Genomic DNA, 27,156 nt, shown 5'->3' on the forward strand with positions numbered 1-27,156 from the left:
AACCCGGGTCAAACCCGGATCCAAAAGAATTAAAGCAAAAAAGTACTATAAAAATGTATATGTAGACTACTATTATGTTGATTTAACTAATGACATACAATGTCATGTGGATCCAAACCAAGTACATTGTAAAAATTCAGATTTAAATTCAAAATGTTAACCAAGTCTCAATTGTCATGTTTTGTGGAAGATTAAGGTCAAAAATACGAAAGTGACAATAAAAAGAGAAATGTTTCGAGCATAATCATGTCTTATTTGATCGTGCCGCTATATATAAACACTGCACCAAGCGATTTGATTAATTAAATATTTAAATGTTGAGAATAAATTTTTAATTAATTAAATTAAAATATTTTAAAGTAAAAACTCATAAACTTGTATCTTTGAACAAACGAAACTAGAAAACGCCTATCGCTGCTTCTTGGCTTCTCCATCTCCGATCAAATCCGCGGTCGAAGTCAGAGAGAAAGACAAATGGCTATGCCTAGGGCAACCTCTGGTCCCGCTTACCCGAAGAGGTTCTACGCCGCCGCATCTTACGTCGGTCTCGACGGATCTGATTCGTCGGCGAAAAACGTCAGCTCGAAATTTTCCGATGATACTGCACTACTTCTGTATGCGCTGTACCATCAGGTCAGCAACTTCCATTTCTGATCTCTTCCATTGCTGATCTCACGATTGTGTATTTTGGTTTTGAATTTCACGAGATCTGGTGGTTTGGGTGTTGATTTCTTTGTTTTATTCATCGATTCATATTCCTCTCGCCGAATTCTTATCGGATTTTTGAAATGACGCACTTTACTTGTCTGATTTAGCTATCCTTGATCGTTATTTTCGATCCTGGTTAGTATCCTCGAAATGCTCAGTAAAATGTTGCCCGAGATCTCATCATCGATTTGATTGCAAACAGTTTTATTAATCAGATCTCAGGGATCGTCGGTCCTTCAACCGTAGTTTACTTGGTCTATATCGATTCTGTAACTTGATTTGTGTGACTATAATGTCAGAAAGTTAGCCTTTTCACAACAATTTTTTTTTCTCTCTGTTCTGCATCTTTTGGCCATTAATTCACTTAGTCAAGATTGGTATAGTCGCATACTAATTTGTTACATGGGGCTGAAACTAGCTGTTCCTTAACACACAGATAAACTTTCTCTTGTACTAATTGAAATGTTGAGTCAACTAATTTTCATCCCTGGGATAGATAGGCTCAGTGCTGATGATCTCTTGGATTTAACATTGAAACAGGCTACTGTAGGACCATGCAACACTCCGAAACCTAGTGCATGGAGACCAGTGGAGCAAAGCAAATGGAGAAGGTTAGATTCGCTGCTATGTCTGCCAATACTTATCTATAGTTAACATTAATGTGTTCATCACTGGTTCTTTTATTTCTATGCTTGCGTTTGTGAATCATACTTGTAGGAAGATGCTTTATGGTTGATATTATTAGGAGATGTCTTAGACTTCATCAATTACTAGAGTGGAAGAATCCAGATGCCTCACGAATTAGGGATACGGGAAAGGAGTATTCTAATTGTAAGCTACTAGAGGAAAATTAGAAATGCGGGATTTGTATGTGCATTCCATGGGGAAAAAAAACTAAATGCTTACCTATATTTTGGTCTACATTACTTAGGTTGTTACTGCTTAGGATCCTTTTGAAGGAAAATAAGCCTTTAACGTTGTCCCAGTGAACTTTCCTCAAAGAAACACATGCTACTTTTCTGAAGCATTTCCATATTTCCTTAGTTGGCAGGGGCTCGGAACCATGCCCTCCATTGAGGCAATGCGTCTCTTTGTGAAAATTCTGGAGGTAACCGACAGAGAGGTCTATGGTTATTTTTTTTCAAAAGACTTAACTGGAGCATAACCTTGCTTTCTTCTCTATTGCTCAATTTCTACCAGGAAGATGATCCGGGTTGGTATTCGAGGGCATCTAATGATATTCCAGATCCTGTCGTAGATGTCCAAATTAATGTAAGTTTTTGTATCCCATGGGATTCGATGCCCAAACCATGGGAAACATTACACATATCTTTTGCTTGGTTGAAGAAAAGTATTTGAGTCTTTTAGTGCATTCATTCTCTGTAGCAGAGAACGAAAGATGAGCCTGTTGTTGAGAATGGGAACTCATTTGGTGAGACAAAGACAATTTCTACTGAGAATGGACGTTTGGCTGAAACCCAGGATAAAGATGTAGTCTCAGAAGACTCAAATACTGTTTCTGTATATAACCAGTGGACTGCACCCCAAACATCAGGTCAGCGGCCTAAAGCCCGTTACGAGGTAATTCATTTTCTCTCTCTTTTGCAAAATACGTAAAAGGTCATGTCATTCACGTATCTTCTGTATTTTTTTTAAGTCTTGTTTATTATATTTGTTTCAGCATGGAGCAGCAGTTATTCAAGATAAGATGTATATATATGGTGGAAATCACAATGGCCGTTACCTTGGTGATCTTCATGTAAGCAACTTATATGATTCTTAAGCATAAGCTGCTTACATAATTGAGATATTCAGCTTCTAGCTTGGAAATACCAGTCCCGTTGACAGTTCCTAAGCATGTCTTCTGTGGAATGTATACAGGTTCTAGATTTAAAAAATTGGACTTGGTCAAGAGTTGAAACCAAGGTTGCAACTGATGCACAGGAAACATCAACTCCAACATTATTAGCTCCTTGTGCTGGTCATTCTTTGGTAAGTTTATTAACTTTTGCGTTTTGTTTTGGTTATTCTCGTTTTGCTTTCCTGCCTAGAAATATTCAGGAGAGGGGTTTCAGCTAAAGCAAAGTATTCTCTTCATGAAAGTCACTTGCTAAATTAGTTTGTAACAAAGAAGACTCTAGCTATACATTATTCACTTACCTTCTTTGCTTGTTTTGTAGATAGCATGGGACAACAAGCTGCTTTCTATCGGTGGTCATACAAAGGATCCCTCAGAATCTATGCAAGGTTAGCGTTTATATACCTTTGAAGACGATTATTTGCCCATATCTTAGAAGATTTTTCTGGAATCTCAATGATTACATATCACTTTCTACTGTTTCCTGTCACAGTGAAGGTCTTTGATCCCCATACCAGTACATGGTCAATGTTACAGACATATGGAAAACCACCGGTATATCTTCACTTCTGTCATGTTGTCTCAATTGTTTTCCTGTTACCTTTGTATGGAAATATTCCAGTTTTATAAACAATTAATTTTTTGGCCGTCAAAAGACAAAAAAAGAAAAGTTTTTTTTCTTTCCTTACCCTCTCATAATATCTTCATGGTTAGGTTGCATCTAAATCCATAATTCCTTGCTAATTTGGAAGTCAAATATGCAGTTTGGTTACTTAAATTGAGACTTTCTTATCATTATCTCTTGTTTTCAGGTTTCACGTGGAGGCCAGTCAGTTACATTGGTGGGTAAAACCTTGGTGATATTTGGCGGGCAAGATGCAAAGAGATCACTTCTGAACGATTTGCATATACTTGACCTAGACACGATGACCTGGGATGAGATAGATGCTGTGTAAGATTTTATGATGTTTCTGCATTTTGTTCTCTTTCGAAGAAGTCAAACCCATTTAAGATTAGATATATAACCAGAATATGAATATGTTAGAAATCGACCACCTATCTCCTTTAGTATCTTAGTCGTTATTGAAAGATTAGCAATTCAGGATTGAAACTGGTGTCAAATTGCAGGGGTGTATCTCCATCTCCGAGGTCTGATCATGCTGCTGCAGTGCATGCAGAACGTTACCTTCTTATCTTTGGTGGGGGATCACATGCAACCTGTTTCGATGACCTGCATGTCCTTGATTTGCAGACTGTAAGTTAAGCTAAGAGTCTAATCTTTCAGATGCTCTCAAACATGCTTTGTCAGCGACTGATATAATTGTCACATATAGATGGAGTGGTCAAGACCAGCACAACAAGGTGATGCACCAACTCCAAGAGCTGGACATGCTGGCGTGACAATTGGGGAGAACTGGTTTATTGTTGGTGGCGGTGATAACAAGAGTGGTATGTTAATACACTTTTCCTTGGAACTTCTCTTCTCTTCCCAACCTTTTTGTTTATCACCCCCTTGAACCTTTTCTGGGGAAAAAAGATATTCGCTTTGCTTTTTTTTTTTGTGTGTGGTGACTGATTTTGTGATAAATTACTGCAGGGGCATCGGAGAGTGTTGTACTAAACATGTCAACTCTTTCATGGTCGGTAGTTGCTTCAGTTCAAGGACGTGTACCTCTTGCTAGCGAGGTACTTAAATAAACAGACTTTATCCATGATAACTATACAAATAGTAATTTCACCTTAACATTCCTGAAACACTGTAGCAGTATTTTCAAGAATTTTGAAAAAAATCAGTCTTGTATATTTCATTTCATCCTCCTTTCCTTTGCTACTGACAGGGATTAAGTTTAGTGGTGAGTTCATACAATGGTGAAGATGTACTAGTCGCTTTTGGTGGATACAATGGACGTTACAACAACGAAGTAGGGACTGTGATCTAAACCCATAAGTTCAGTTCTCTTGATTTTTCATTTAGTTCTGCTTCTAATTCTTATTTGGCCTTAGATTAATCTTCTTAAACCAAGCCACAAATCAACATTGCAAACAAAGACTCTGGAAGCGCCTTTGCCAGGTAGTCTTTCTGCTGTTAATAACGCCACGACCAGAGACATTGAGTCTGAGGTTGAGGTGAGCCAAGAAGGCAGAGTACGGGAAATTGTCATGGACAATGTTAACCCTGGATCAAAGGTATCTTCTTGCCAAAATTTCCCTCCTTGCATCTTATGCATATATGATGTGGTAGTGATTGTATCGACACAGAATATAGTTACCTTAGTCCGGATCATCACCTTCTCTCGCTCTTATTTTGTTTTGGGTGATGAATCCCCAGGTTGAAGGAAACAGCGAACGCATTATTGCGACTATTAAATCTGAGAAGGAAGAGCTGGAGGCATCACTGAACAAAGAGAGGATGCAGACTCTCCAACTAAGGCAAGAGTTAGGAGAAGCAGAATTACGAAACACAGATTTGTACAAGGTACTAATATTATCACCTTCTTAAAACAGAAGCCGACATGAATAAATTGGTGAACCAATTGTTCATAAAGACTGGTTGCAGCAAAGTCTTCCATTTAACATGTGGAAGTCTCGGAATTTTTCCTCTGATACGATATACCTAACTTTGTACTGACATTTTGTAGGAACTTCAATCTGTTCGTGGCCAACTTGCAGCCGAACAATCAAGGTGTTTCAAACTGGAGGTACTAAACCGTAGCCACATCTCTTTTGTACCATAACCTACAGAAGTTGGAATCTCGTGAAACCCGTGATTTAATGACTACATATACTCATATTCCAGGATGAATAGGAATCTTTGATTAGAACATACATCCATTGTAACCACCGGATCTATCACATATCTCTCTGTCATTTATTGATAAGCTTCATCACGTCATAAAAACAAAAACAGAGCAAATCTAATTGGGTCACTTTCTTTGAATCTGCAGGTTGATGTTGCAGAGCTAAGACAAAAGCTTCAAACATTGGAAACACTACAAAAGGAACTCGAACTCCTGCAGCGTCAAAAGGCAGCCTCAGAACAAGCTGCAATGAACGCTAAACGACAGAGCTCGGGTGGCGTATGGGGCTGGCTCGCTGGAAGCCCTCAGGAAAAGGATGATGATTCGCCTTGATCACTTTTGGTCCGGTATTGCCATTTTCCTCAGGTCGATCATTGCTTTCAGTAAAGAAATATATATATATATATATATATAGTATTTTTGTCTGAGTCCCTCACATTGTTTCTTCGTCCAAAAAGATATTTCCATACCAGTTTTTTTTTGAGCTTTGATTACTATCGATGTTTAGCTTTGTTCTCTGTTATACAAGTGGTTCACCAGAATATTCGTTAACTTTTTTGAAATATTTGTTTGGGGAGTGTCAGACAAAATTATTATATAATAATTTTCTTATGTTTAAAGAGTTTTGTATGCATAGAGACTCGTAAACCAACTTTGTTCAAAAAAAAAAAAAAAAAAAGAGACTCGTAAACCAAAAACGAAATCATACTCTAGTAAAATAAATTTACCTCATTTCGTAAGAGGACGAGAAAACAAGTTTTGGGCAACAAAATAAAAAGATCACGTTTTTTCGTCCCATGACGTGGCAACCTGGTACTGGATGGGAAGTTCGACCGTTCAGCACATCATTTATGACGCTGGAAAGTTACCAAAATGTCCTTCTCACCAAGTGAAGTTTTTTTGTCATCTTCTCCAGCTTTACTCTCATGAAATTTCTTAAATTTTCTCTTGCAGCAAAATAATCTCAGGTCTTCTGGCTTCGAGTTGTTTCTAGGGTTTGATGCCATTGTTATGAAAGCTCTTTAACACCGAGGGTTCAAGTGTGGTTAGAGAAATGAATTCTGCTGAGGTGAATCCTAGGGTTTTTGGCGATAGTTTCGTTACTTTTTTCTGGTAATGATGGCTCGAGGAAATTGGAAACGATTGATCAGGCTGAAGCTTTTCTTATGGAGCTTGATTCGGTTGCTACAGACACTGGAAGTGATGGTAATGGAAATGTCGATTTAGGTCCTCGAGTGTCTGACAGTGAAACAGAACCTAGGTTTTGTGAAATGAAAATAGAGAATACTGATGACCGATTTTATGAGCTCTGCAACGAAGGCGATGAGAAGACAATGGAGAAAAATCGAGTTCCGGACTACAAATCTTACTTATCCGAGTTTGACCATTATGTTGCAAGCGAGAAAATGGGTTCTGGAAATTGTAAGGCATTGTGCTATGGGTTTGAAGTGGGAGATATGGTATGGGGAAAGGTTAAGTCACATCCGTGGTGGCCAGGTCAGATATTCAATGAAGCGTTTGCGTCTCCCTCTGTTCGTCGTATGAAGAAGATGGGTTACGTTCTGGTTGCTTTCTTTGGAGATAATAGTTATGGCTGGTTTGATCCTGCTGAGCTTCTTCCTTTTGAACCTCATGTAGCAGAGAATTCGCAGCAAACTAGTTCAGGTCACTTTGCAAAAGCTGTGGAAGAAGCTATGGATGAACTAGGTAGAAGGTCAGCTCTTGGGTTGACTTGTAAGTGTCGGAATCAGTATAACTTTGGGCCTACTAATGTTCAAGGTTACTTTGCTGTAGACGTGCCTGATTATGATCTCCAAGCTGTTTACTCTTCTAAGCAGATTCAGAAAGCTAGGGATAGTTTTTCATCTGTTCAAACTCTAGCTTTCGTGAAGCGGTGTGCATTAGCACCTCAAGAGTGTGATACAGACAGCTTAAAGTCTTTCCAGAAGAAAGTAGCGGTTTGTGCATTCCGTAGGGCAGTGTTTGAGGAGTTTGATGAAACATATGAACAAGCTTTCGGGGCAAGATCTGTATACTGTTTAGTGAAGACACATGAACCATTTAATAGAGCACCCCTTCGAGGTAGATTCACCTTTCAGCGATCTTGGCATTGTTTTGAATACATTTGTAATATTTCTGCTTTCATAAACGGATTTTATGGAGTTATGTTGGACCTTTATCCTATGTATCACAGAGATGTGGTACTCTATAAATTGGTGATCGCTTTGAGTTTGTTTTTTCTGTTTCTCAAGCCATATAGGCTACATTTGAGAGTTTTGTGGTTTTGATATCCTTAAACATCCGAAAATCTTTGGGTTTCTTAAGGTTGTTATTGTTGGATTTATAGCTTTTGTATTCTTAGAATGCCTCAAAAAGGCATGGCATATCTTTGATCTTATGCTGGATTGTGAAATCAACTTCACAATGTGGAGCGTCATTTAACCTTCACTGTTTGCTTTACTTTCATTGTTTTGGGTGGTTGAAATAGATTTCATATTTCCTCATGCATTGCTTATGTTTACAGTCCCCTTGACTGGCTCATTGGTCAGTGCAGAAACTCTGGGCAACCCAAAGAGCTCTACAAAAGCTATGAATGTAAAGGATTCTACTAAACATGAAAAAAATCTTCCCAAAAGAAGAGAGGGAGCTGGTGATATGACAGTTCAATTTGGCCAGGTCCAAGAATCTTCTCAGATTCAGGGCAGCAACAGATCTTCAGCTGGGGATCATGTACTGCAGAGAAGGACTCCACATACCCAAACTCCCAGGAAACATGAGCAGACCGGGCTTGTCAGCATGAACTTCACCTCTTCAAGTGGTAATATTCCTGGAAAGAAATCCTCTGTTTCAAAGCTCTCTCGGGATGATGACAAGGGTTTCACTCATGAGAAATTTAAAGCAGTGAAATGCCTTAAACAAGAAGAGACTGGCACGAACTCTAGATCTAACGAAGGCTCTCTCCAGCCTTTTATTGGTGGGAAATTTTCTGCAGGAGTTGGGATCAAGAAAGGCAATGTCGTGAAACGGTCTTCTGGCGAAATGGAATCTGAGAATGGTCCTCCAGAGCCAAAGAAGAAGAAGAAAGAGTCTGTTTCAGAGCTGAACCGTGACACTCCAGATAAGAGGAAAGCTTTATCTTCTGGGGAATCTTGGGCCAAGAAATCATCACAAGTGGATTCAGCAAAGAGACACTCCAATAGGTTGATTGTGAGAAACTCTAAACTTGATGGTCTGCAGATGTTGAGTAATTTGCAAGCTCTCTCGCTTGACTATTTCTTTGGATCCTCAGATAGAAGTTCTATTAGAGCTGTAAGGCAGTTCTTTCTTCATTTCCGATCACATGTTTACCAGAAAAGCTTGGCCACATCTCCGTTCACTACAGTACTGTCAAAATCTGCGAAGACTTTGTGCAGAACTAATGAACCATCAAAGGCTGGGAGAAACCGCATATCGTCTGAGAATCAACAAGATGTCCCATCAACTAAGAAGCTAAAGAAAACCATTCAGTTCAAACCAATGGCTTCTGACAAGAAAACAAAGCAAGAAGCAACAAAGAGATCAACTCTTGCCACATTTAATCCAGTGAGAGACCAAGGTGGTCCAGTCCCCATCAATGCCAAACCAGCTATAGTTCAATCAGAAAAGAAGAAGGCCCCATCTGCAATGGTAGTTGAGCCAACAATGCTGGTCATGATGTTTCCTCCTGGTACATCTCTCCCTTCCACCGCTCTGCTTAAGGCGAGGTTTGGGCGCTTTGGACAGTTGGATCAATCAGCCATCAGAGTTTCCTGGAAATCCTCGATATGCCGTGTTATCTTCAAGTATAAGCTCGATGCGCAGACTGCCTTAAGATATGCATCAGGAAGCAACTCTATCTTTGGCAACGTGAATGTGACATACTTTCTCCGCGACATGAAAGCTTCTTCTGCATCCGGAGATCATGAACAGAAGAAAGCCAAGGCAGACGAACCAATCATTGAACCATTGAACCAGTGGCTAGAGAAAGCACCGCCAGTTCACCAACCAAACATCCAGCTCAAGTCGTGTTTGAAAAAACCAGGCAATAACGGTAATGGTAACCACAGAACAGTACGAGTGAAATTCATGTTGGGTGAAGAAACAGAGACACCATTTTCGGTTTCGGGTAGAAACAATGGAAATTACGCTTCTTCTTCATCATCATCTGTTGCAATGGAATATGTTAGTGAGAACACTCAAAACATGGTTCCCTCAACATTACCTCCGATTCTTCCTCTCTCTTCACAAGACTCAGAACCAAAGCCTGTTAATAATCAAGTGAACCACGTCGAGCCACCTATAAACCCGTCGCAGCTTACCGTGGACATTTCCCTGCAGATGATGGAACTGTTAACAAGGTGTAACGATGTTGTGTCTAACGTCACGTGTTTGTTGGGTTACGTCCCTTATCATTTCTTATGAAAGAGTACATTATAAAAAAAAAAACAGAAGTATGTCCTTAGGTATATTAACTACTAGTATTATATTAGTATGGTTATATACACACTCTAGAGAAGGAACCGAATCTAAACCAGAATGTGTTTATAGCTTTATTGGTTTTCCTATTTCAAAACCAAATTCAAACTGCGAAAAAAAAAAGAAGCAAAAGATAATTGAAACGAGACGCGTTTTTATTCTGCGTTTGAATCTAATTTAATAAGCCATGAAATCTGCATAAAGTAGATCTAACATTTTAGAGCATAACAATATCTTATTTTTATTTAAAATCAGATATTATCTGATCCTGGCAAATATATTTTCTTTTGTACAAGTTATATTTTTCCAACAAGATAGCCAGTTTTTGATTTTGTTGAGGATTTTTCAGTCAAGATCATACTAATAATCGTTAAAGTTCTTTAAGGAGAATTTTTTTAAGACAATAATTTCTTTTAGTTTTGATTCAGCGTGATTGTACTATATATCAGCTCATTTTCAGTTTTGTTTCAGTTTGGCTTGGCAAAAGCACTTATATAAAAAAAAAAGCTCGGTTAGATTTGTATTGTTTTAAAATCATTTTAATTTCGATTACGGGACGGTGTTTGAGACTTATCAGCCTCTACAAAATATTTCAGATTGATATCTAAACTAATGTTTTAACTTTTATTATCCTTTGAGACTCCTTAATATTTTTTTTTTTAAAAAAATACTATGTATAATTTAATCAATAAATAATACCAATGATTTTGACCCAACAAAATAATATACCAAAAGGTTCTGGATTTGGATGCAAAAATCCATAAAACGATATATATAAAAGATTCGTAGTTATACTAGGACCCTTAATCAAACAACCTTTATAATCCCGAAATCTCCTCTTTCTTTCTAAGTTACTCATCTCTTTTCTCTTCTTCTGATTCTCCATAATGGAGTATTATCAACCGGTGGAGATTAACGTTCTCTCAGCTCAAGATCTCGACTCCGTCAATCTTTTGTTCAGACCAACAGTCTATGTTTCCGTCTCGGTCACACGTGGTTCACGTGACAAGCAAGTCACTCCAGCTGCTGCATGCGGTAAGAAACTCTTACGGTGGAATTACCGTATGAAATTCTATATAGAAGATGACAAATTTCGAAGGAATGACTCAGTGTTTGTGTTTCAAATAAAGTGTAAGAGATTTTTCGGGTCTGACCAAGTCGTTGGGAAAGTTTTTGTACCGGTAAAGCAATTGCGTCACTTGAATGAAGAGAAGACGATAACCGAGCATACCAATATTAATTAAGGGTATTTAGGATGTCAAAGAATAGATTTTTCGAAGGGAAATAGCAAGATTTTGGTTTGTTTCTTTTAACTGAAGTATATATTCATTCTCCATCAGTTGTTTTTGGGTTATTTATGTAAAAAAGTGTAAACTTTCTTTTCTCGATCTTGACCAATGATCCTTTCTTTTGTTTGACTTATTTTGCAGGTCACACTTTCTTATTGATTGATCTGACTCCTTTTGCTATAGAAGAGGAGGAGCTATGGAATGGGATCCGGTACTACTTTTACTGCTTGAATTCAGATTATACTTGAGAAAACTTGCTCTTTGATTGGGTTAATTGAAAATGCATATCTTAAATATAGAAAATGTTGGTATCATGATTAATTTCTCAATAAGAAGGATAGTTTTAAATGTAGAAAATGCTATGGTTGTTTGTTTGAAACTGATCTATGCTTTTCCTTCTAATATATATAGAACAAGAATCCAGGAAGGGCTCCTATTGGAGGGAAACCGAAGAGAAAAAACCAAAAGGTGCAAGCCAAAGCAAATGTTGAATCGAAGAAAAGAGCTGAAGCGAAGATAATTAGTGACATAATTGACCAAAATAAAAGAGGTCAGATGTATTGGTTTATATATTTAATATCGTTAAGGCATATCGTAGATTTATCTGTTGGTGCTGTGGTATAAATTGAAGATAACTAGTAACATGTCACGGGTTCGACCTCCTCTGTAGCTAAGTTTTAAAATTTTTACCATTTCACTTTAATAGAGGGTAAAATAGGTATTTTAGCTTCTTCTTCTTCCTTTGGGCTGCACGCAGTCATAACCCTAAAACGTGAACATGTTTGTTTTTTCTCAATTTTTGTTAGGTTTGCAGTATATTTATACCCGAAATTTACAAATCCAGCCATATATAATCGATTTCAACTTAAATTTCACAAAAAAAATTATGTGTTTATGATGTGAATGACTTATTTTATCTGCTAATTTTGTTATAATTTAATCGAATTGTTTACAAGGCCAATGCTCAGGGGATGAGAGTTCAAGAAACTTTACATCTTTATGAAAATGTGAACGCTGACTTTATCCGAGCAAGACTGAATAGATATCCAGTTGCTTTGATAGTGCAGGTGGATGTTAAGTTTCTAAAGCTTGGACAGGTTAGTAAAGATTGCAACAGATATAGATTTGTAAAGTTATGAGTTTATAGTGAAATAGTACAGAGATTATATATACATGAACATTGGAATAAATAAAAGTAATGAAATCTTTCTATTTTTTCAGGAGGGGGTTTATCACTTGCCAAAGAAACATCCCATAACAAAAGACACTCGTTTACACTGTATGCTTCTCATTGGTTATGGAGTAACCAAGGAAGGGAAGACTTTTTTCATTGGGCAAAATTCCTATGGTAAAGGTTGGGGGTGCAAGGGTTATGCGATAATCATTATCGATAAGAAATGCGATATCGTTTGCCAAAAAGACTAGGTTGTCTTTTCCATCTTTTTTTCTTTTTCTTAAGGATGCTGAACCTTTGAATACTTGAGTCCAAGTCTCTGGTTTTTTGGTTTCTTCTGTTGTGAACAGAGAAACATAACTAAACGTGATTTGAATTTGAATGCCTTTGTATGTAATCTGCAGTACTTTGGTTTGCGAAACCTGAAATTTTCGTTTGTTTTATGCAAATCTAAGATTATCAGACTTTGAATTGTGATTCTTGTCATGACCTGCAGTATTTTGGCTTGTAATTTCTGGTTTTGCAAAATCTGCAACGTGTTTTCTTTCACTTGCTTGCAAATTGCTTTGCTTCACAATTGTTTCGTGTGAAACGTGCAAATATTATTTGCAATTGTTTCTATAATAACGTGTAGTTAGAAATCTGCAACTGGTTTTTGCTTTCACTTGTCTTAACCTTCATAACAGAAGATAGAAATGGAGTAGAGTATCAATTAACGAGATAAAACTCTATGAAGCCTCAAATCTTTAACAACTTTCAAGAGATTTTTATTTTCTTCTAATCCTTAAATCTGTTACTCTTATACATGAATATAACTGAAGATGGAACAAGCTGCGAAATTCAGAAAAATAAACACACAGTCTTCTTTAGTGTAGACAAATAGTGCAAGTTCCTAATAACTTGTCTACTAAATTCGTTAAAGCAGGCTAAACAACAATCCTTGTGAAATTCTTCAACTACTCTCTTCCATCACATCGTCTACCTCTTTCAATTGATATCCTCGGCTACCTCTTTCAATTGATCTCCTCGGCTACCTTCAACTGGCACATTGGCAGAAAAAACAGCAAAATCAGATGTTAATTGTAACTTCTAAGGCTTATCAAGCAGACCAGCACCAGTATTCTTCACCATCTGTATGCACCATTTACGAGATAACAATCAAGAGTGGTTGAGTTAAACTAACAAGTCTAGAAACCACAATGTTTTATACTCCACAAAATGAAGCTAAGCAGAACAGTCTCACAAATAAGATTCCATGTCGAGAAGACAAAACCAGAAGATGTGTCAGCCAAACCCTAGAGGAAGATATAATCAAGTAAAGTGATGGTTTCTTCACTAAATGGTGTCCCTGTTCCAGTCATTGAATATAAAAGAGTGAAGCAAGAAGAAAAAGCTAGAAAATGCAAGAAAAACTAAACAAAACATGTTGACATCAATAGCAGAGGTGAAATAGATACCCATTTTTCGTGGAGAAGTATATAATAGCATATTATAGAGTAGAGTGTGGTTTCTCACTGAATGGTGTCTCTGTTCTAGTCATTTAATGTACAAGAATGAAGCAGAGAGAAAAACCTAGAAAGTTGCAAGAAAAAAAATACAAAACTACATGTTAAAATCTGAATATGAGAGGTGAAAAGAATTACCCAGTTTTGGTGGAGAAGTGGGTCTGCAAAGGATGGGATAAGTCTTGCCCGCAGACCAATCCACCTTAGCTTGATACTCCACTAGAGGTGCATCAGGAGAATCAGACTCTCTTGCAGCAAATGTGATGTAGTATGTTGTCCTGCCCCCTGGGTTGAAATTAGCCCTCAAAACATGCTCCAACTTCACATTGAATCCCTGAAAACAAGAGACAAGAATGGCTCATCTCATATTACCTAGGACTCTGAAAGTCAAACTAGAGATGTTACCTTTCGTTTGTTATATTTGTCAAGACATAGAGATGTCATGTTTGCTAGAAACTGACGAACGGTCAAACCTTCCTCAAGGTCATCGTCCAGACCCGGGACTGTAGCAATTCCAGCCCAGAGGTAAGGTGGGAATTCGTCAGTTGCCTCAAAAAAACCCTAAAACCAAAACAAAAAAATCAAACTACAACAATGTTACTTGATTTTTTATGACCCAATTAATAAAAGACTCAAAATTCGATACGTATAGAGATGAAAAGGATGATCATACTTTGGTTTCGATGACCGTGCGCTTGTAAAAACGGGCCCTCTTCTCCAAGTCCTTGTCGATATACTCCTTCTGATCATCAGAGGAACGATATTCCAGACCATCGAAGCTATCCTTATCCCATTCGGAATCACTATCACTCTCACTATTCTCCTCCTCATCGACACCTTCTACGTCGCCTTCGTTTTCATTGAGATCCTCCAGGTTGGTGGTTTCAACCTTGCGCTTCCCCAGCATAGAAGATTCATCGCCCGTGGAAATTTCCATGGACTCCGTCGATTGGGTTTTGCTCGAAGATCCATCCTTCGTATCGCCGGCGCTTGAAGATCCATAATTGCTCTCGCCATCGCTTGATTTGGGAGCCATCTCGAGTATTGAGTAAACCCTAGATTCCCCTTTCAATTCAATTTGGGTTTTTTTTTTTCTAACAAGAAGCCAAACGCACCGATAACACAATTCAAAGTATGGCTAACAGTAATTTATCCCCTCCGTGACACTTATTTACGTTTGTGCCATCAGGGGAATGATTCCTCATCAGTTTTAAATTATTTTGTTCTCTATATATGCATACTACTAATTATTGTTTAGAAATTTTTATCCTATTATGATTCGAATATGTTAAAATGGGAGTAATCTGGAAGTTTATTATAAAATAATTGCTTCGGTAAACAAATATTCAGCATTGAAGAAAATATGTTATAATCAACTATTTATTGTTTGTTATTAATGTATTTATTACATATTTAACTTAGAAATACTAATTCTAAAGAGACTCATTATTTGAATCAGAGTAAAGCTTTATCTTTTTCTTTTAAAAATTAATTTGATAAATAAAAACTAAAGTTACGTACAAATATTTTCTCACGAAAAGTTGTCTCTCTTCCGTATTTGTTTGCGCTGTCAGTTTTGAGTTATGAGACTTAAATGAGTTATGACTGAATAGACTCATATGATGTGAGAACACTGAGCCTTTATAAAACAAAATTAAAAGCCTAAACCCTAAACGTGTAGTCTATATGAGTGGTCACTTTTGTGCTTACAAAATTTGGTTAGCTGTAGAGAAGAAAGAAAGAAAATAAAAATTGCTTAGCTGTTTCTCAATATTGGTTGGATAAAATGTTCATGGATGGAAGATAAAAATACAAAAAAAAAATATATACTAAGATGCTAGTATAAAATACAAATAACAATACTAAAATACAAAAACATAAGAGGGATACTTGAATATGTTTGAACTTTGTTTGAAGGATTTTTCTTTGTTTGAAGTCTTCTGTAGCGATGATAAACAAACAAAGAAAAATCATTTAAAAGTACCTTCGGTTTATATAATAAGATGCTAATTAATTGTATCACTCTGAGCTTTATATACATAAATAAAACTAAGCATTTTCTAAATATGTAATTTTTATTTAAAAAGTTTAATTTGTTGACTTGACAGTTTTATACTATAATAAATCCACAACACAACTGAAAATCATATTCAGCAAAGCTTCACTAATTAAAATCAAATCATTAGCATTGGACCGGCCACTACAACGAAATAAAGAAACGAAAAATTGCCAAGAATGATTACTTGTTGCTCAAAAAAAAGATAAAATGGAAAGTAGAATTGATGACATGAAAAAAAATATCTACCAGGCGCTTTTCGTTAACATTAACTGTAGATGGAACTGAACAGCTAAACTTCTCAGCAAATATATGAATCTACAGTGTCGCAATCTCTGGTGCATATAATGCCTCTGCCACAGACTTGTAAAAGAATCTGAATTGAAGAAAGATCCATCCTTCAACTCTCCGTCGCCAGATTTTGGAGCCATGTTGGTTATCGAGTAACCCTAAATTCCATATCAAGCCAGTTTGGTATTTTCATCCCCTTATCCTTAAAAGAATAGGACACGTATCCCGTATCCGTGATATATTTTACATTAATGCAATCACATACATACGTTTAACAGATAAATAAAAAAACAATCCTAGCGCTCGTTGTCAAAAGGAAAAAAAGGATCCCCTAAAAGAAATTTGGATGCGACTTTAGATTTTGGATTGGAGAGGTTCTTAAAAAAATTAGTTGATCAATTACAAGTAACATGTTAACAACAATATCTTTTTAAGCAACTATAAATTCTGTGCATAGTAAGATATATCTTACATGTAAATCTTTTTCACTTTACAAGTATAAGTTTGGATCATTTTAATAGACTAATCCAAAAAGGGGTTATCGCCCAACCAACACTACACTACTAGAGAAGCTATAATTCTCTTCCAGCTCTTCATCACCTTGGAAATGGTCGTCTCTTCCATTGCCTTACGCATTAATAAACAAAATAAACAGAAAATTAGTTGCGGATGGAAAGAATGAAGTCAAAACCAAAAACGTTGAAACGTATATATATATATATATATATATATACACTTGCCGGAGAAAAAGCTACCTGTGAAACTATACGTACCCTTGTAGGTGCGGGACTTGGCCTGCAAAGGATGGGATAAATTTTGTGGGTTACAGACCATACCGCTTTAGCTTGATACTCCACTAAAGGTGCATCTGGAGACTCGGACTCTCTTGCAGCAAACGTAATGTAAAACTTAGTCATCGACCATATGGTTTGTAATTTGCCCTCAAGATATTTAATATGTTGCTCTTTTATTTTAGTTATTAAGATATTAACATTTTAAATAAAAATAACCAATATAAAATGAAACATAAATGGGCTTAAATGGGTATCCATTTATTTGGATGAAACCCCATTTAATAAATGGGTTTAATTGAGGTAACCCATTTAACCCCATTTAATATTTTTCCTTAAATGGGTTTAAATGGATTAATTTTTTTTGTACATACCCATTTAATAAATAGGGCTTCCATGCCCAAGTTAACATCACTAGATATGATCCAGTTTTGCATTTTTTTCTCTATAAACAAGAGACAAACGATGCCATAATATTAGATATCTATAGAACTCAGAATCTGAGTAGCCAGAAAACTAGTGAAGAGGCAAAAAAATGTGAGCTATACTTACCTCCTCTTCGTTGTACCGTTGGAGACATAGAGATGTCGTCAACTTTTCGCAGACCTCACGGGTGGTAAGGCCTAACATAGCCGGCTCGTCCAGATATCCGAGCGAACCAACTCCATAATAAACGCAAGGAGGCAATTTATCTGATGTCTCAAAGAAACCCTAAACCCAATAAGACCAGACGTGATTAGCAAGATATCCTAAGACTATAAAATTGCCGAAATCTTCTGACAAGAGAAAAGATAAAACCTTGGTTTCGATGAGCTGGCGTCTATAGTGACGGCACTGCTCCTCAAACTCCTTGTCTGATACTCCCTCAGCTAAGAGGAATCATCTCCCCGGCCATCGAAGCTATCATAACCCCATTCAAGATCAATTTTGTCCTCATTCCTGTAACTCTCTCTGTCACCTTCCTCATCTAACTCGTCTTCAACACTTTCCTCGTCTAATTCGTCTTCTTCTCTGTCGCTGTTGTCTTCCACACTTTCCTCGTCAGCTGTTTGCTCACTTTCACCCGAATCGCCAGGGTTGAGAAATAGAAAGATATTTTGGTTTGCTTCTTTTAACTTAAGAATATATACATTCTCCATCAGTTGTTTTTAAGTAAAAAAGTGTAAATTTTTTTTCTCGATCTTGACCAATGATCCTTTCTTTTGTTTGACTTATTTTGCAGGTCACTTTATTATTGATTGATCTGAGTCCTTCTGCTATAGAAGAGGAGGAGCTATGGAATGGGATCCGGTACTACTTTTACTGCTTGAATTCAGATTATACTTTTGAGAAAACTTGCCCTTGATGATTGGGTTATTTGAAAATGCATATCTTAAATATAGAAACCGTTGGTATCAAAATCTTAGAATACTTTCTCTTAATAAGAAGGATACACAGTTTTCAATGATTGTAGAAAATGTAATGGTCGTTGTTTGAAATTGATCTAAGATTTTCTTTCTATATATATAGAACAAGAATCCAGGAAAAGCTCCTATTGGAGGGAAACATAGTAGAAAAAATCAAAAGGTGCAAGCCAAAGCAAATGTTGAATCGAAGAAAAGAGCTGAAGCGGAGACATCGTCTCAAGCTACCAAGAAACCGACTTTCCAAGAGGTAGAATGGTTAACTTTAAATATAGAGTCAAGTTTTCTCTATTTCTTAAGATAAAACAGTAACATTTCGCATGATAAAACTTAATTAGGGCAATAACAGTAACAATTTATTAGTAGATTGTGAGAGAATCATAGTCATTATCGATAAGAATGCGACATCTTTTGACCTAGTCTTTTCTATTTTCTTTCTTTTTTTTCTTAAGGATGCTGAACCTTTAATACTTTGAGTTATCTATAATAATTGATTCCTAGTAGTTTGGATTGCTAATTATCAAAAAGTCTTAACGATTACTATATATCAATCAACTAGATATATATATAAATCACAAATAGTCTTGAATTTTATTATAACCTTTATAGCATAAGAAATGGAGTAGAGTATCAATCAACGAGATAAACTTTGTGGAGCCTCAAATCTTTAACAACTTTTAAGAGATTATCATTTTCTTCTAATCCTTAAATCTGTTAGTGTCATTACTCTTATAAATGAACGAATATAACTGGAAATGGAATAAGCTGGCCAAATTCAAAAAAATAAACATATGTGAGGACTAATTCCACAATCAAAGTAACTGGAGATAGTAACTAAATACATTTAAATCCGGGTAAGAATACCCAATCGTCTTTTAACGTGATAAATATTGCAAATTCCTTAATAACTTCGTCTACTAAATTTGTTAAAGCAGGCTAAACAACAATCCTTATGAAATTCTTCAACTACTCTATTCCATCACCTTGTCTGCCTCTTTCAATTGATCTCCTCGACTACCTTTTTCAATTGAGCTCCTCCATACCTTCAACTAGCACATTGACCAAAAAAAACAGCAAAATCAGATGTTAATTATAACTTTTTAGGCTTATCAAGCGAACCATAACCAGTATACTTCACCATCTATATGCACCATTTACGAGATAACAATCAGAGTGATCAATCTAACAAGTATAGAAACTACATTCTTTTATACTCCACAAAATGAAGCTAAGCAGAACAGTCTCACAAATAAGATTCCATGTCGAGAAGACAAAACCAGAAGATGTGTCAGCCAAACCCTAGAAGAAGATATAATCAAGTAAAGTGATGGTTTCTTCACTGAATGGTGTCTCTGTTCCACTGATTTAATATAAAAGAGTGAAGCACGAAGAAAAAGCTAGAAAATTCAAGGAAAAACATGTTGAAATCTGAATAGGAGAGGTGAAAAAGATTATATAATCAAGTAAAGTCTGGTTTCTCACTGAAGGGTGTCTCTGTTGTTCTAGTCATTTAATTTGCACGGAGAAAGTTGACAAAAATAAAAATAAAATACAAAACTATACATGTTGAAATCTGAATAGGAGAGGTGGCAAATATCACCCAATTTAGGTGGAGAAGTAGGTCTGCAAAGGATGGGATAAGTCTTGCCGCCTGCAGCCCAATCCACCTTAGCTTGATACTCCACTAGAGGTGCATCAAGAGAATCATACTCTCTTGCAGCAAAAGTGATGTAGTACGTTGTGATGCCCCCTGGGTTGAAATTAGCCCTCAAAACATGCTCCAACTTCACATTAAATCCCTGGAAACAAGAGACAAGAATGGGTCATATACTCATATTACCTAGGAGGACTCTGAAAGAAAACCCAAAGTAGAGAGAGATGTTGTTACCTTGTGTTTGTTATATTTGTCAAGACAAAGAGATGCCATGTTTGCTAGAAACTGACGAACTGTCACACCTGTACTACGCATCTTTTTATCCAGACCAGGGACTGTAGCAATTCCACCCCAGAGGTAAGGTGGGAATTCCTTAGTTGCCTGAAAAAAACCCTAAAGCCAAAAAAACCTACTATGTTACTTACTCGATACGTATAGAGATGAAAAAAAAGGATGATAGATAGATACCTTGGTTTCGATGACCGTGCGCTTGTAAAAACGGGCCCTCTTCTCAAGGTCCTTGTCGATATACTCTCTCTCATCATCAGAAGAATGATACTCCCGGCCATCGAAGCTATCCTTATCCCATTCGGGATCACTATCACTATCCTTATCCTCCTCATCTATGACATCCTCGTCGTCCACACCTTCTTCGTTTTCACCGGGATCCTCCAGGTTGGTGGCTTCGACCTTACGCTTCCCCAGCAAAGAAGAGTCATCGCCCGTGGATATTTCCATGGCCTCCGCCGATTGGGTTTCGCTTGAAGATCCATCCTTGGTCTCGCTCTCGCTTGGTTTGGGAGCCATCTCGAACCCTAGATTCTCCTAAAATATTGGGAAACAGCTCAGCAATTTTTGTAAGCACAAAGGTGACCACTCATATAGACTACACGATAGGGTTTTTGGCTATTAATTTTGTTTTAAAGGCTCAGTACTGTCACATGATATGAGGTCACTCAGTCATAATAAGTCTCATAACTCAGAAGTCACAGTGCAAATAAATACGGAAGATAGACAACCTTTCGTGAGAAGAAATTGTACGTAACTTTAGTAATGTTTAACAAATTAATTTTTTTGCTTAGCTATTTTTTTTTTTAACAGACCATTTATCAAAGTGGGCCTCTCAAATTTGGGCTTGGGCTACGAAACAAATACAACAAATAGTACTACGGTACAAAAATTAAATCGGAAAAAACTATTGTAGCGCATACTAATGAATTGCAGCGATAATAAACAAATTAACAAAGATAAATTATGTAAAAGTACCTTCGCTTTATATACGATATGATAATTGTATCACTTTGAACTTTATATACATATATAAAACAAAGCATTTTCTAAATATGTATTTCTTATTACTTATTAGTGAGATTTTGGTTAACCATGATATTTTGGAAAATATACATGAGCAAGGATTGGGGAAAATAAACAATACATGTGAAACCTTATAACACACAATGAATTGGGCTTGGTCTACAAAACATGGGATAAGTCTTGTTGGTTACAGACCATGCGGCCTTAGCTTGATACTCCACTAAAGGTGCATCTGGAAACTCAAACTCTCTTGCAGCAAATGAGGCAACGCCGGTAGAAGTTTCAATGGGTTCCTTCAGTTCTGGATCGCTCGAAGATCCATCTTTCATCTCGATGTTGCTTGATTTTGGAGCCATGTCGATTATCGAACAAACCCTATATTCTCCCTTCAAGCCAATTTGATACTTTCTGAGAAGAGGACACAACTTTTCTGTCCGCGTAATTAAGAAAAGATTAAAGTATAAATGGTTAATTTGTAGTATTATTGAAATTGCAATTGCAGTTGATCAAACCAAAGACCCTAGGTCAACCCACTTTTTTGGCCTTTTGGAATGGTTTGATTTACTCCTCTTCTCACTTTTTTTTCGTCGTGATTAATTTGTGTATTTATTTTTCTTTCTCGTGCCTATTCAATATACAATCAATTATCCAACAAAAAAATCGTTTCATCTGAGTTCAGAAGTTTTTCATCAATTCAACGTTTTTTTCCTCCATCAGTCTTATATGTACACGTGGCTTGCTTTATTGGCTAATTATTTTTCTGAGGCCTTCAGAAAACTCATTTAATAGAAAAGAATCCTGTATTAAATTTTTTTTGAAAAAGTCTTTGAATCCTGTATTAAATTTGAGATATAATCTTATCATTGTGAGTTTTTGTAGTATCGGACTATCGGTGAATACATGTTAACATATCTTAAAATTTGATTTTATTCCATAAACATTTTTGGGAAATACAGTACCGCGTACCATATATAGTTAGTGTGGTCAAACTCAAATGTATTAGTATTAACTCTTAAGATTTTCTGGTCAAACCCAAAACGTACATTCCTTTGTTTTGTTAAAATCCCATAACGTACATTGCATTATAAAAAAAGCGATGAATATTACTTTAGCTTCATCATTAAAAGCAAAATACACTGTAACAGTTTTCTTTGGAGGATGAAGAACGTTTCCTTTCAACTTTTGTTATTGGTTTCTCTTCTTGTTCTTGTCTTTCGTAAGTAAATTTACTTCCCAGTCTGTAGTTTTCATTTAGTAGTTTAATACCTGAATGATGGAAAATCATATCTATATGCAATTTGAAAATAAGAAAATGAAAGTTGATGCAATTTTGAACATATAAATCGGAAGGATATTTTTATAGAGAGGAGGATGAGCCTGGAAAATTAATATGTGAAACCAATCGATAGAAATTAATTTTATGCAGTATATTTTATGACAAATTATGTTGGACTAACATATGTTATAATCACATTTGAAGGACATGATCTTGTGGAAGGTAGGACAATGCATACAAATAGAGGCAGTGGGGATTATCACGATCATCCTTGCAATCCAAGCGATCCAAAGTGCGACAAACCTTGTAATCCAGAGAATCCAAATTGCAGAATGAAACAAGGTGTCATTGAGCCAAATAGAGGCAATGGGTATCTGCACGATGATCCTCCTTGCAATCCAAATGATCCAAAGTGCGACAAACCTTGTGATCCAGAGAATCCAAATTGCTGAAAGAAATAAGGCGTTGATGGGACAAGAAGCAGAAATGGTAGCTATGGGAATTTAAATGATAAGATATGTGAATGCCTTATAAAACGTATTTAATGAATAAAACGTGTTTTCTCCAAATATTTTGATCAATATGATCTATATATATAGCCAGAAAATTCTGGTGTATATGCAATGCCCCAGAAAAGCATAACTATTAATGAATAAAACGTGTTTGTTATATTGTTCAAGACAAAGAGATGTCATGTTTGCTAGGAACTGACCAACTGTCAAAAGTTTTGTCAATCAACGTAACCAGATTATAAACTTAAGAAGTTTATTTGTGAAGCCTTAAAGATGTTTTCATTTTCTAACCCATAAAATCTATTGGATTGGTAGACATTATAATTATGTACATGAACGAATATGAAATGGACATGGAAACATGCTATATAGTGAAATTCAGAAAAATAAACATATGTTTAGACATAGACAATCTACAGTTGATTGGAGATACTAACTAAATAGTTTTAAATCCGGGTAATACACAATCATCTTTTAAAGTCTATTACATTCGTTAGAGCAGACTAAACAACAATCCTTATGAAATTCTTCAACTGCTCTCTTCCATCACCTTGGCTACCTCTTTCAATTGATCTCCTCCATCACCTTCAACTAGCACATTGACAAGGGAATAACAAAAACAGAGCAAAATCAGATGGTAATTGTATCTTTTTAGGCTTATTTATAAAGCTAACCATAGCCAGCATACTTCACCATCTCTATGTACCATTGCCACTATCTACGAGATAGCAAACAGAGTGGTTAAGTTCTCATCTAACCAAGTCTAGAAATCACTTTTTCTTCAGACCCCACTTTAATGCTAAGAATGTCATTCGAGAAGACAAAACAAGAAGATGTGTCAACAGTGCAGCCAAACCATACATTTAGAATGCATATAATCAAGTAAAGTGTGGTTTCTTCACCGAATAGTGTCTCTGTTCTAGTCATTTAATTTACAAGAGTGAAGCACGAAGAAAAAGCTATAGAGAATTCTGGAAAAAATAACAAAACATGTTGAAATCTGAATAGGAGAGGTGACAAATATACCCATTTTTGGTGGAGAAGTGGGTCTGCAAAGGATGGGGTAAGTTTTGCCTGCAGACCAAACTACCTTAGCTTGATACTCCACTAGAGGTGCATCAGGAGAATCAGACTCTCTTGCAACAAATGTGATGTAGTACGTTGTCCTGCCCCCTGGGTCAAAATTAGCCCTCAAAACATGGTCCAACTTCACATTAAATCCCTGGAAACAATAGCAAGAATGGATCATCTCATATTACCTAGGACTTTGAAAAGCCAAACTACAGATGCATGTTACTGTACCTTATGTTTGTTACATTTTTCAAGACATACAGATGTCATGTTTGCTAGGAACTGACGGACGGTCAAACCTTCCTCAAGGTCATCGTCCAGACCCGGGACTGTAGCAATTCCAGCCCAGAGGTAAGGTAGGAATTCGTCAGTTGCCTCAAAAAAACCCTAAACCAAACAAAAAAACTACAATGTTACTTGATTACATATATATGACCCTAATAAAGACTCACGATTGGGAGATTTAGTAAGATGAAAAAAGGATCATACTTTTGTTTCGATGACGGTGCGACGGTAAAAACGGGCCCTCCTCTCAAAGTCCTTGTCCTCATACTCTCTCTGATCATCAGAGGAATGATACTCCCGGCCATCGAAGCTATCCTTGTCCCATTCGGGCTCATCAGTAACTTCTTGATATTCATGGACCTTCTCATCACCGACACCACTTGTGTAACTTTCTTCGCTATCTCCATCGACTTCGACACTGTCATCATCTCCTTCCTTGTCTTCTCTTTCATCCTGAACGTGGCTGTCGATTGATTTGGTAACCATGTCGATTGTCGAGCAAACCCTAAACCCCTAGAGAAACATAACAAAAACAAAATTCTTTGACAATGAAATAACAATATATATTGTATCCAATCAGTAGAATCCAAGCTAGATTCTATATTCACGAATATATTAAATGCTAAACCCAAAGCATTTTAAACGTTAACACTCAATTTAAATTTTTTTTTAATATAATTTTTTTTTTTTTTGCAATTAACACTCAATTTAGTACACGATCATGTAAGTCATCCCGATATTGCAATGCATATATAGGTTTATTGCACATTATTACAGATAGCTGCAAATACCATAGAAAAAGAAAAAGAACTTAGAAAACTTTTGCTGATGGAAAACCAAATAAAAATTACAGAAAAAGTTAATATTAGTGGCAATGGAAAAGCTAATCAACATATATACGTGGACAGCTGTCCGGTCGTCTAACCGAATGATTTAATCGAATTTTAAAATAATGTCATGACGTCATAAAAAATAAACGTTGTCCATTAACGACGTTAAGGCCTGGGCAATCGGTTTTATCGGTTTGTTCGGTTCGATTTATTCGGTTTTTCGGGATTTTTGGTTTTTAAAATTTATGTCGAATTGAACCGAATAAAAATTCGGTTCGGTTCGGTCGGTACTCGGTTTGTTCGGTTCGGTTATAGGCCAAAAAATCAATTCCGAAATAAACCGAAATTTTTTCCAATTCGGTTAATTCGAACCGAATTAGACCAAAATCAAGATATATATTCCTAACGGTTAATTCGAACCGAATTAGACCAAAATCAATTCCTAACGTTAACTAACGTACATTGAAAATCGTTTAATAGCCGTGAAGTTTAAAAGTTATAAAAGAAAAACAACGAAAAACAAATATTAATACGAGTAATATTTAATTTAATTTTTTAAATAGCTATATGTACTCCTTCTTCTTTCCGGCTCAAGATCCCGCCATTTCAACTTTTCTACAGAGACGAGAAAATTTTAGGGGATGAGACAGAGAATTGCTCTCAAGACAGCGAAAATGGAGCTGAGACAGAGAATCTCGCTCAAGAGAGAACTAATCTTCGATTCTCAGGTTCGAATTCGTTTTTGTCAAGCTTCTATGCAAGCCTATCGGAATCGATTTTGCTTTTTTCTCATTCTCTACTCTGTTTAGATTATCAATTTTGATGATCGTCGGAATCAGATCGGAATTTTCTTTGTTCTGTTCAAAAACCTTCTGTAATTGGCATCGCAAACTTGGAATGATTCACGTTCTGCTTATGCTTTGGTCAGATCGAAGTTTCTTTGTTGAGTCAAATGTCTTTGGTGATTACGCTGTTTCTGGTAATGGGACTCGATTTAGAACAGAACGAACGATCGGAGAAGTAATTCAGACTATTATGTACATTATCCTGAGATTTTGAAGTCGAATCGGATGGTATAATTAAGCAAATGTGGTCTGAATTACGTTTCCGCAGACCGCTCGTTCTGTTCTTAGGAATCCTCTGGGGAGCGTTGATCATATGAGTCTGAAATTGCCAGAACTTGTTGATGCTTCAAAGATGAAATGGACATTGGAGTGTTACAGTGGTATCGACATTTTTCCCTTGTTCTTTTCTTACACAACGTTTGCTCTTGTCTGCAAATTTAACATTATATCTTATGGGATCTTTCTGAGCTAAAGAACAACCTCCATCTGCAACTTTTTACTGTGATCTCTACTTTTTAGTAACTTTTGGCAGTATATATATATGACCATCAAGAGTATGATACCGATTTTTAGTTCATTTTAAGTAGGATCCTGGACTGAATTGGATAAATTGTTCTCTGATTCAGCAGGTACGAAGAAGAGATACTGGTTTACTTACAAAGTTAAGCCAGATATACAGAATTTGTTGCTTGATAGGACAAAATTTCCAAGTAGCTTAATAGTGCAGCCTCCAAACTTCTACAAGTTGCTTGAAACCTTCCAATCATCTGATGCTGCAAGTAAAAGAGGCACAAGAGCTGTTGGATTTAGGAGCTATGTGGATCCGACCAAAGGTTAAGGCTAACCAGTTATCTTTTCTGAAATGCAGATAGTGTGACTCTTTTATTACATACTGACAAGTTTTGGATAGATCCATCAGGAGGTTTTTTGCAGTATAATCAGACTGGTGATCATGTAGAACTCACATTTTCAGTGGAAGAACTAAAGGTATAGAACTTCTCT

The 27,156-nt window shown here is 36.4% G+C and overlaps 8 protein-coding genes across 9 annotated transcripts; 5 read left to right on the plus strand and 3 right to left on the minus strand.

Moving 5' to 3' along the window:
- Positions 1-275: 275 nt before the first annotated feature.
- On the plus strand, positions 276-5,931 carry LOC9318479 (acyl-CoA-binding domain-containing protein 4). Of its 2 annotated transcripts, none has more exons than XM_021032247.1 (18): positions 276-633; positions 1,249-1,319; positions 1,753-1,816; positions 1,909-1,980; positions 2,095-2,289; positions 2,390-2,467; positions 2,590-2,700; positions 2,889-2,955; positions 3,060-3,121; positions 3,379-3,518; positions 3,695-3,821; positions 3,901-4,015; positions 4,164-4,252; positions 4,405-4,488; positions 4,571-4,753; positions 4,896-5,042; positions 5,206-5,265; positions 5,512-5,931. In XM_021032247.1, exons 1-18 carry the CDS (start codon positions 475-477, stop codon positions 5,695-5,697), a joined length of 2,010 nt encoding a protein of 669 aa, XP_020887906.1. In that variant the 5' UTR covers positions 276-474; the 3' UTR covers positions 5,698-5,931. The 2 variants fall into 2 exon arrangements, with proteins under 2 accessions (XP_020887906.1, XP_020887907.1); XM_021032248.1 differs by having other exon boundaries at positions 378-633; positions 2,098-2,289.
- Positions 5,932-6,135: 204 nt separating this feature from the next.
- LOC110230405 lies at positions 6,136-6,294 on the plus strand. The gene is given in 3 exon segments (XM_021033211.1): positions 6,136-6,204; positions 6,207-6,256; positions 6,259-6,294. Coding segments are annotated over 3 exon segments (129 nt in total). The 5' UTR covers positions 6,136-6,161.
- A 23-nt stretch (positions 6,295-6,317) lies between these two features.
- LOC9318480 lies at positions 6,318-9,813 on the plus strand. Its single transcript, XM_002882367.2, is given in 3 exon segments — positions 6,318-6,469; positions 6,471-7,446; positions 7,889-9,813. Coding segments are annotated over 3 exon segments (2,943 nt in total). The 5' UTR covers positions 6,318-6,418; the 3' UTR covers positions 9,805-9,813.
- Positions 9,814-12,106: 2,293 nt separating this feature from the next.
- On the plus strand, positions 12,107-12,834 carry LOC9318482 (cathepsin Q). Its single transcript, XM_002882369.2, has 2 exons — positions 12,107-12,244; positions 12,369-12,834. Exons 1-2 carry the CDS (start codon positions 12,119-12,121, stop codon positions 12,570-12,572), a joined length of 330 nt encoding a protein of 109 aa, XP_002882415.2. The 5' UTR covers positions 12,107-12,118; the 3' UTR covers positions 12,573-12,834.
- A 230-nt stretch (positions 12,835-13,064) lies between these two features.
- LOC9318483 lies at positions 13,065-18,103 on the minus strand. The gene is made up of 7 exons (XM_021030886.1): positions 17,923-18,103; positions 17,763-17,833; positions 17,517-17,675; positions 14,500-14,964; positions 14,232-14,387; positions 13,965-14,160; positions 13,065-13,361 (listed from the first exon to the last, which is right to left on the minus strand). Exons 1-7 carry the CDS (start codon positions 18,101-18,103, stop codon positions 13,309-13,311), a joined length of 1,281 nt encoding a protein of 426 aa, XP_020886545.1. The 3' UTR covers positions 13,065-13,308.
- A 1,704-nt stretch (positions 18,104-19,807) lies between these two features.
- Positions 19,808-21,214, minus strand: LOC110230396 (pheromone-processing carboxypeptidase KEX1-like). The gene is made up of 2 exons (XM_021033189.1): positions 20,490-21,214; positions 19,808-20,414 (listed from the first exon to the last, which is right to left on the minus strand). The coding sequence occupies exons 1-2, from the start codon at positions 20,826-20,828 to the stop codon at positions 20,208-20,210; spliced, it is 546 nt and encodes a 181-aa protein (XP_020888848.1). The 5' UTR covers positions 20,829-21,214; the 3' UTR covers positions 19,808-20,207.
- Positions 21,215-22,477: 1,263 nt separating this feature from the next.
- On the plus strand, positions 22,478-23,311 carry LOC9320579 (sporozoite surface protein 2). Its single transcript, XM_021032991.1, has 2 exons — positions 22,478-22,551; positions 22,816-23,311. Exons 1-2 carry the CDS (start codon positions 22,494-22,496, stop codon positions 23,061-23,063), a joined length of 306 nt encoding a protein of 101 aa, XP_020888650.1. The 5' UTR covers positions 22,478-22,493; the 3' UTR covers positions 23,064-23,311.
- Positions 23,312-23,452: 141 nt separating this feature from the next.
- On the minus strand, positions 23,453-24,965 carry LOC9318484. The gene is made up of 4 exons (XM_021030887.1): positions 24,684-24,965; positions 24,426-24,581; positions 24,150-24,345; positions 23,453-23,714 (listed from the first exon to the last, which is right to left on the minus strand). Exons 1-4 carry the CDS (start codon positions 24,963-24,965, stop codon positions 23,653-23,655), a joined length of 696 nt encoding a protein of 231 aa, XP_020886546.1. The 3' UTR covers positions 23,453-23,652.
- Between the last annotated feature and the right edge of the window lie 2,191 nt (positions 24,966-27,156).

This window comes from Arabidopsis lyrata (genome assembly GCF_000004255.2).
Source record: "Arabidopsis lyrata subsp. lyrata unplaced genomic scaffold ARALYscaffold_3, whole genome shotgun sequence".
Lineage (NCBI taxonomy): Eukaryota > Viridiplantae > Streptophyta > Magnoliopsida > Brassicales > Brassicaceae > Arabidopsis > Arabidopsis lyrata.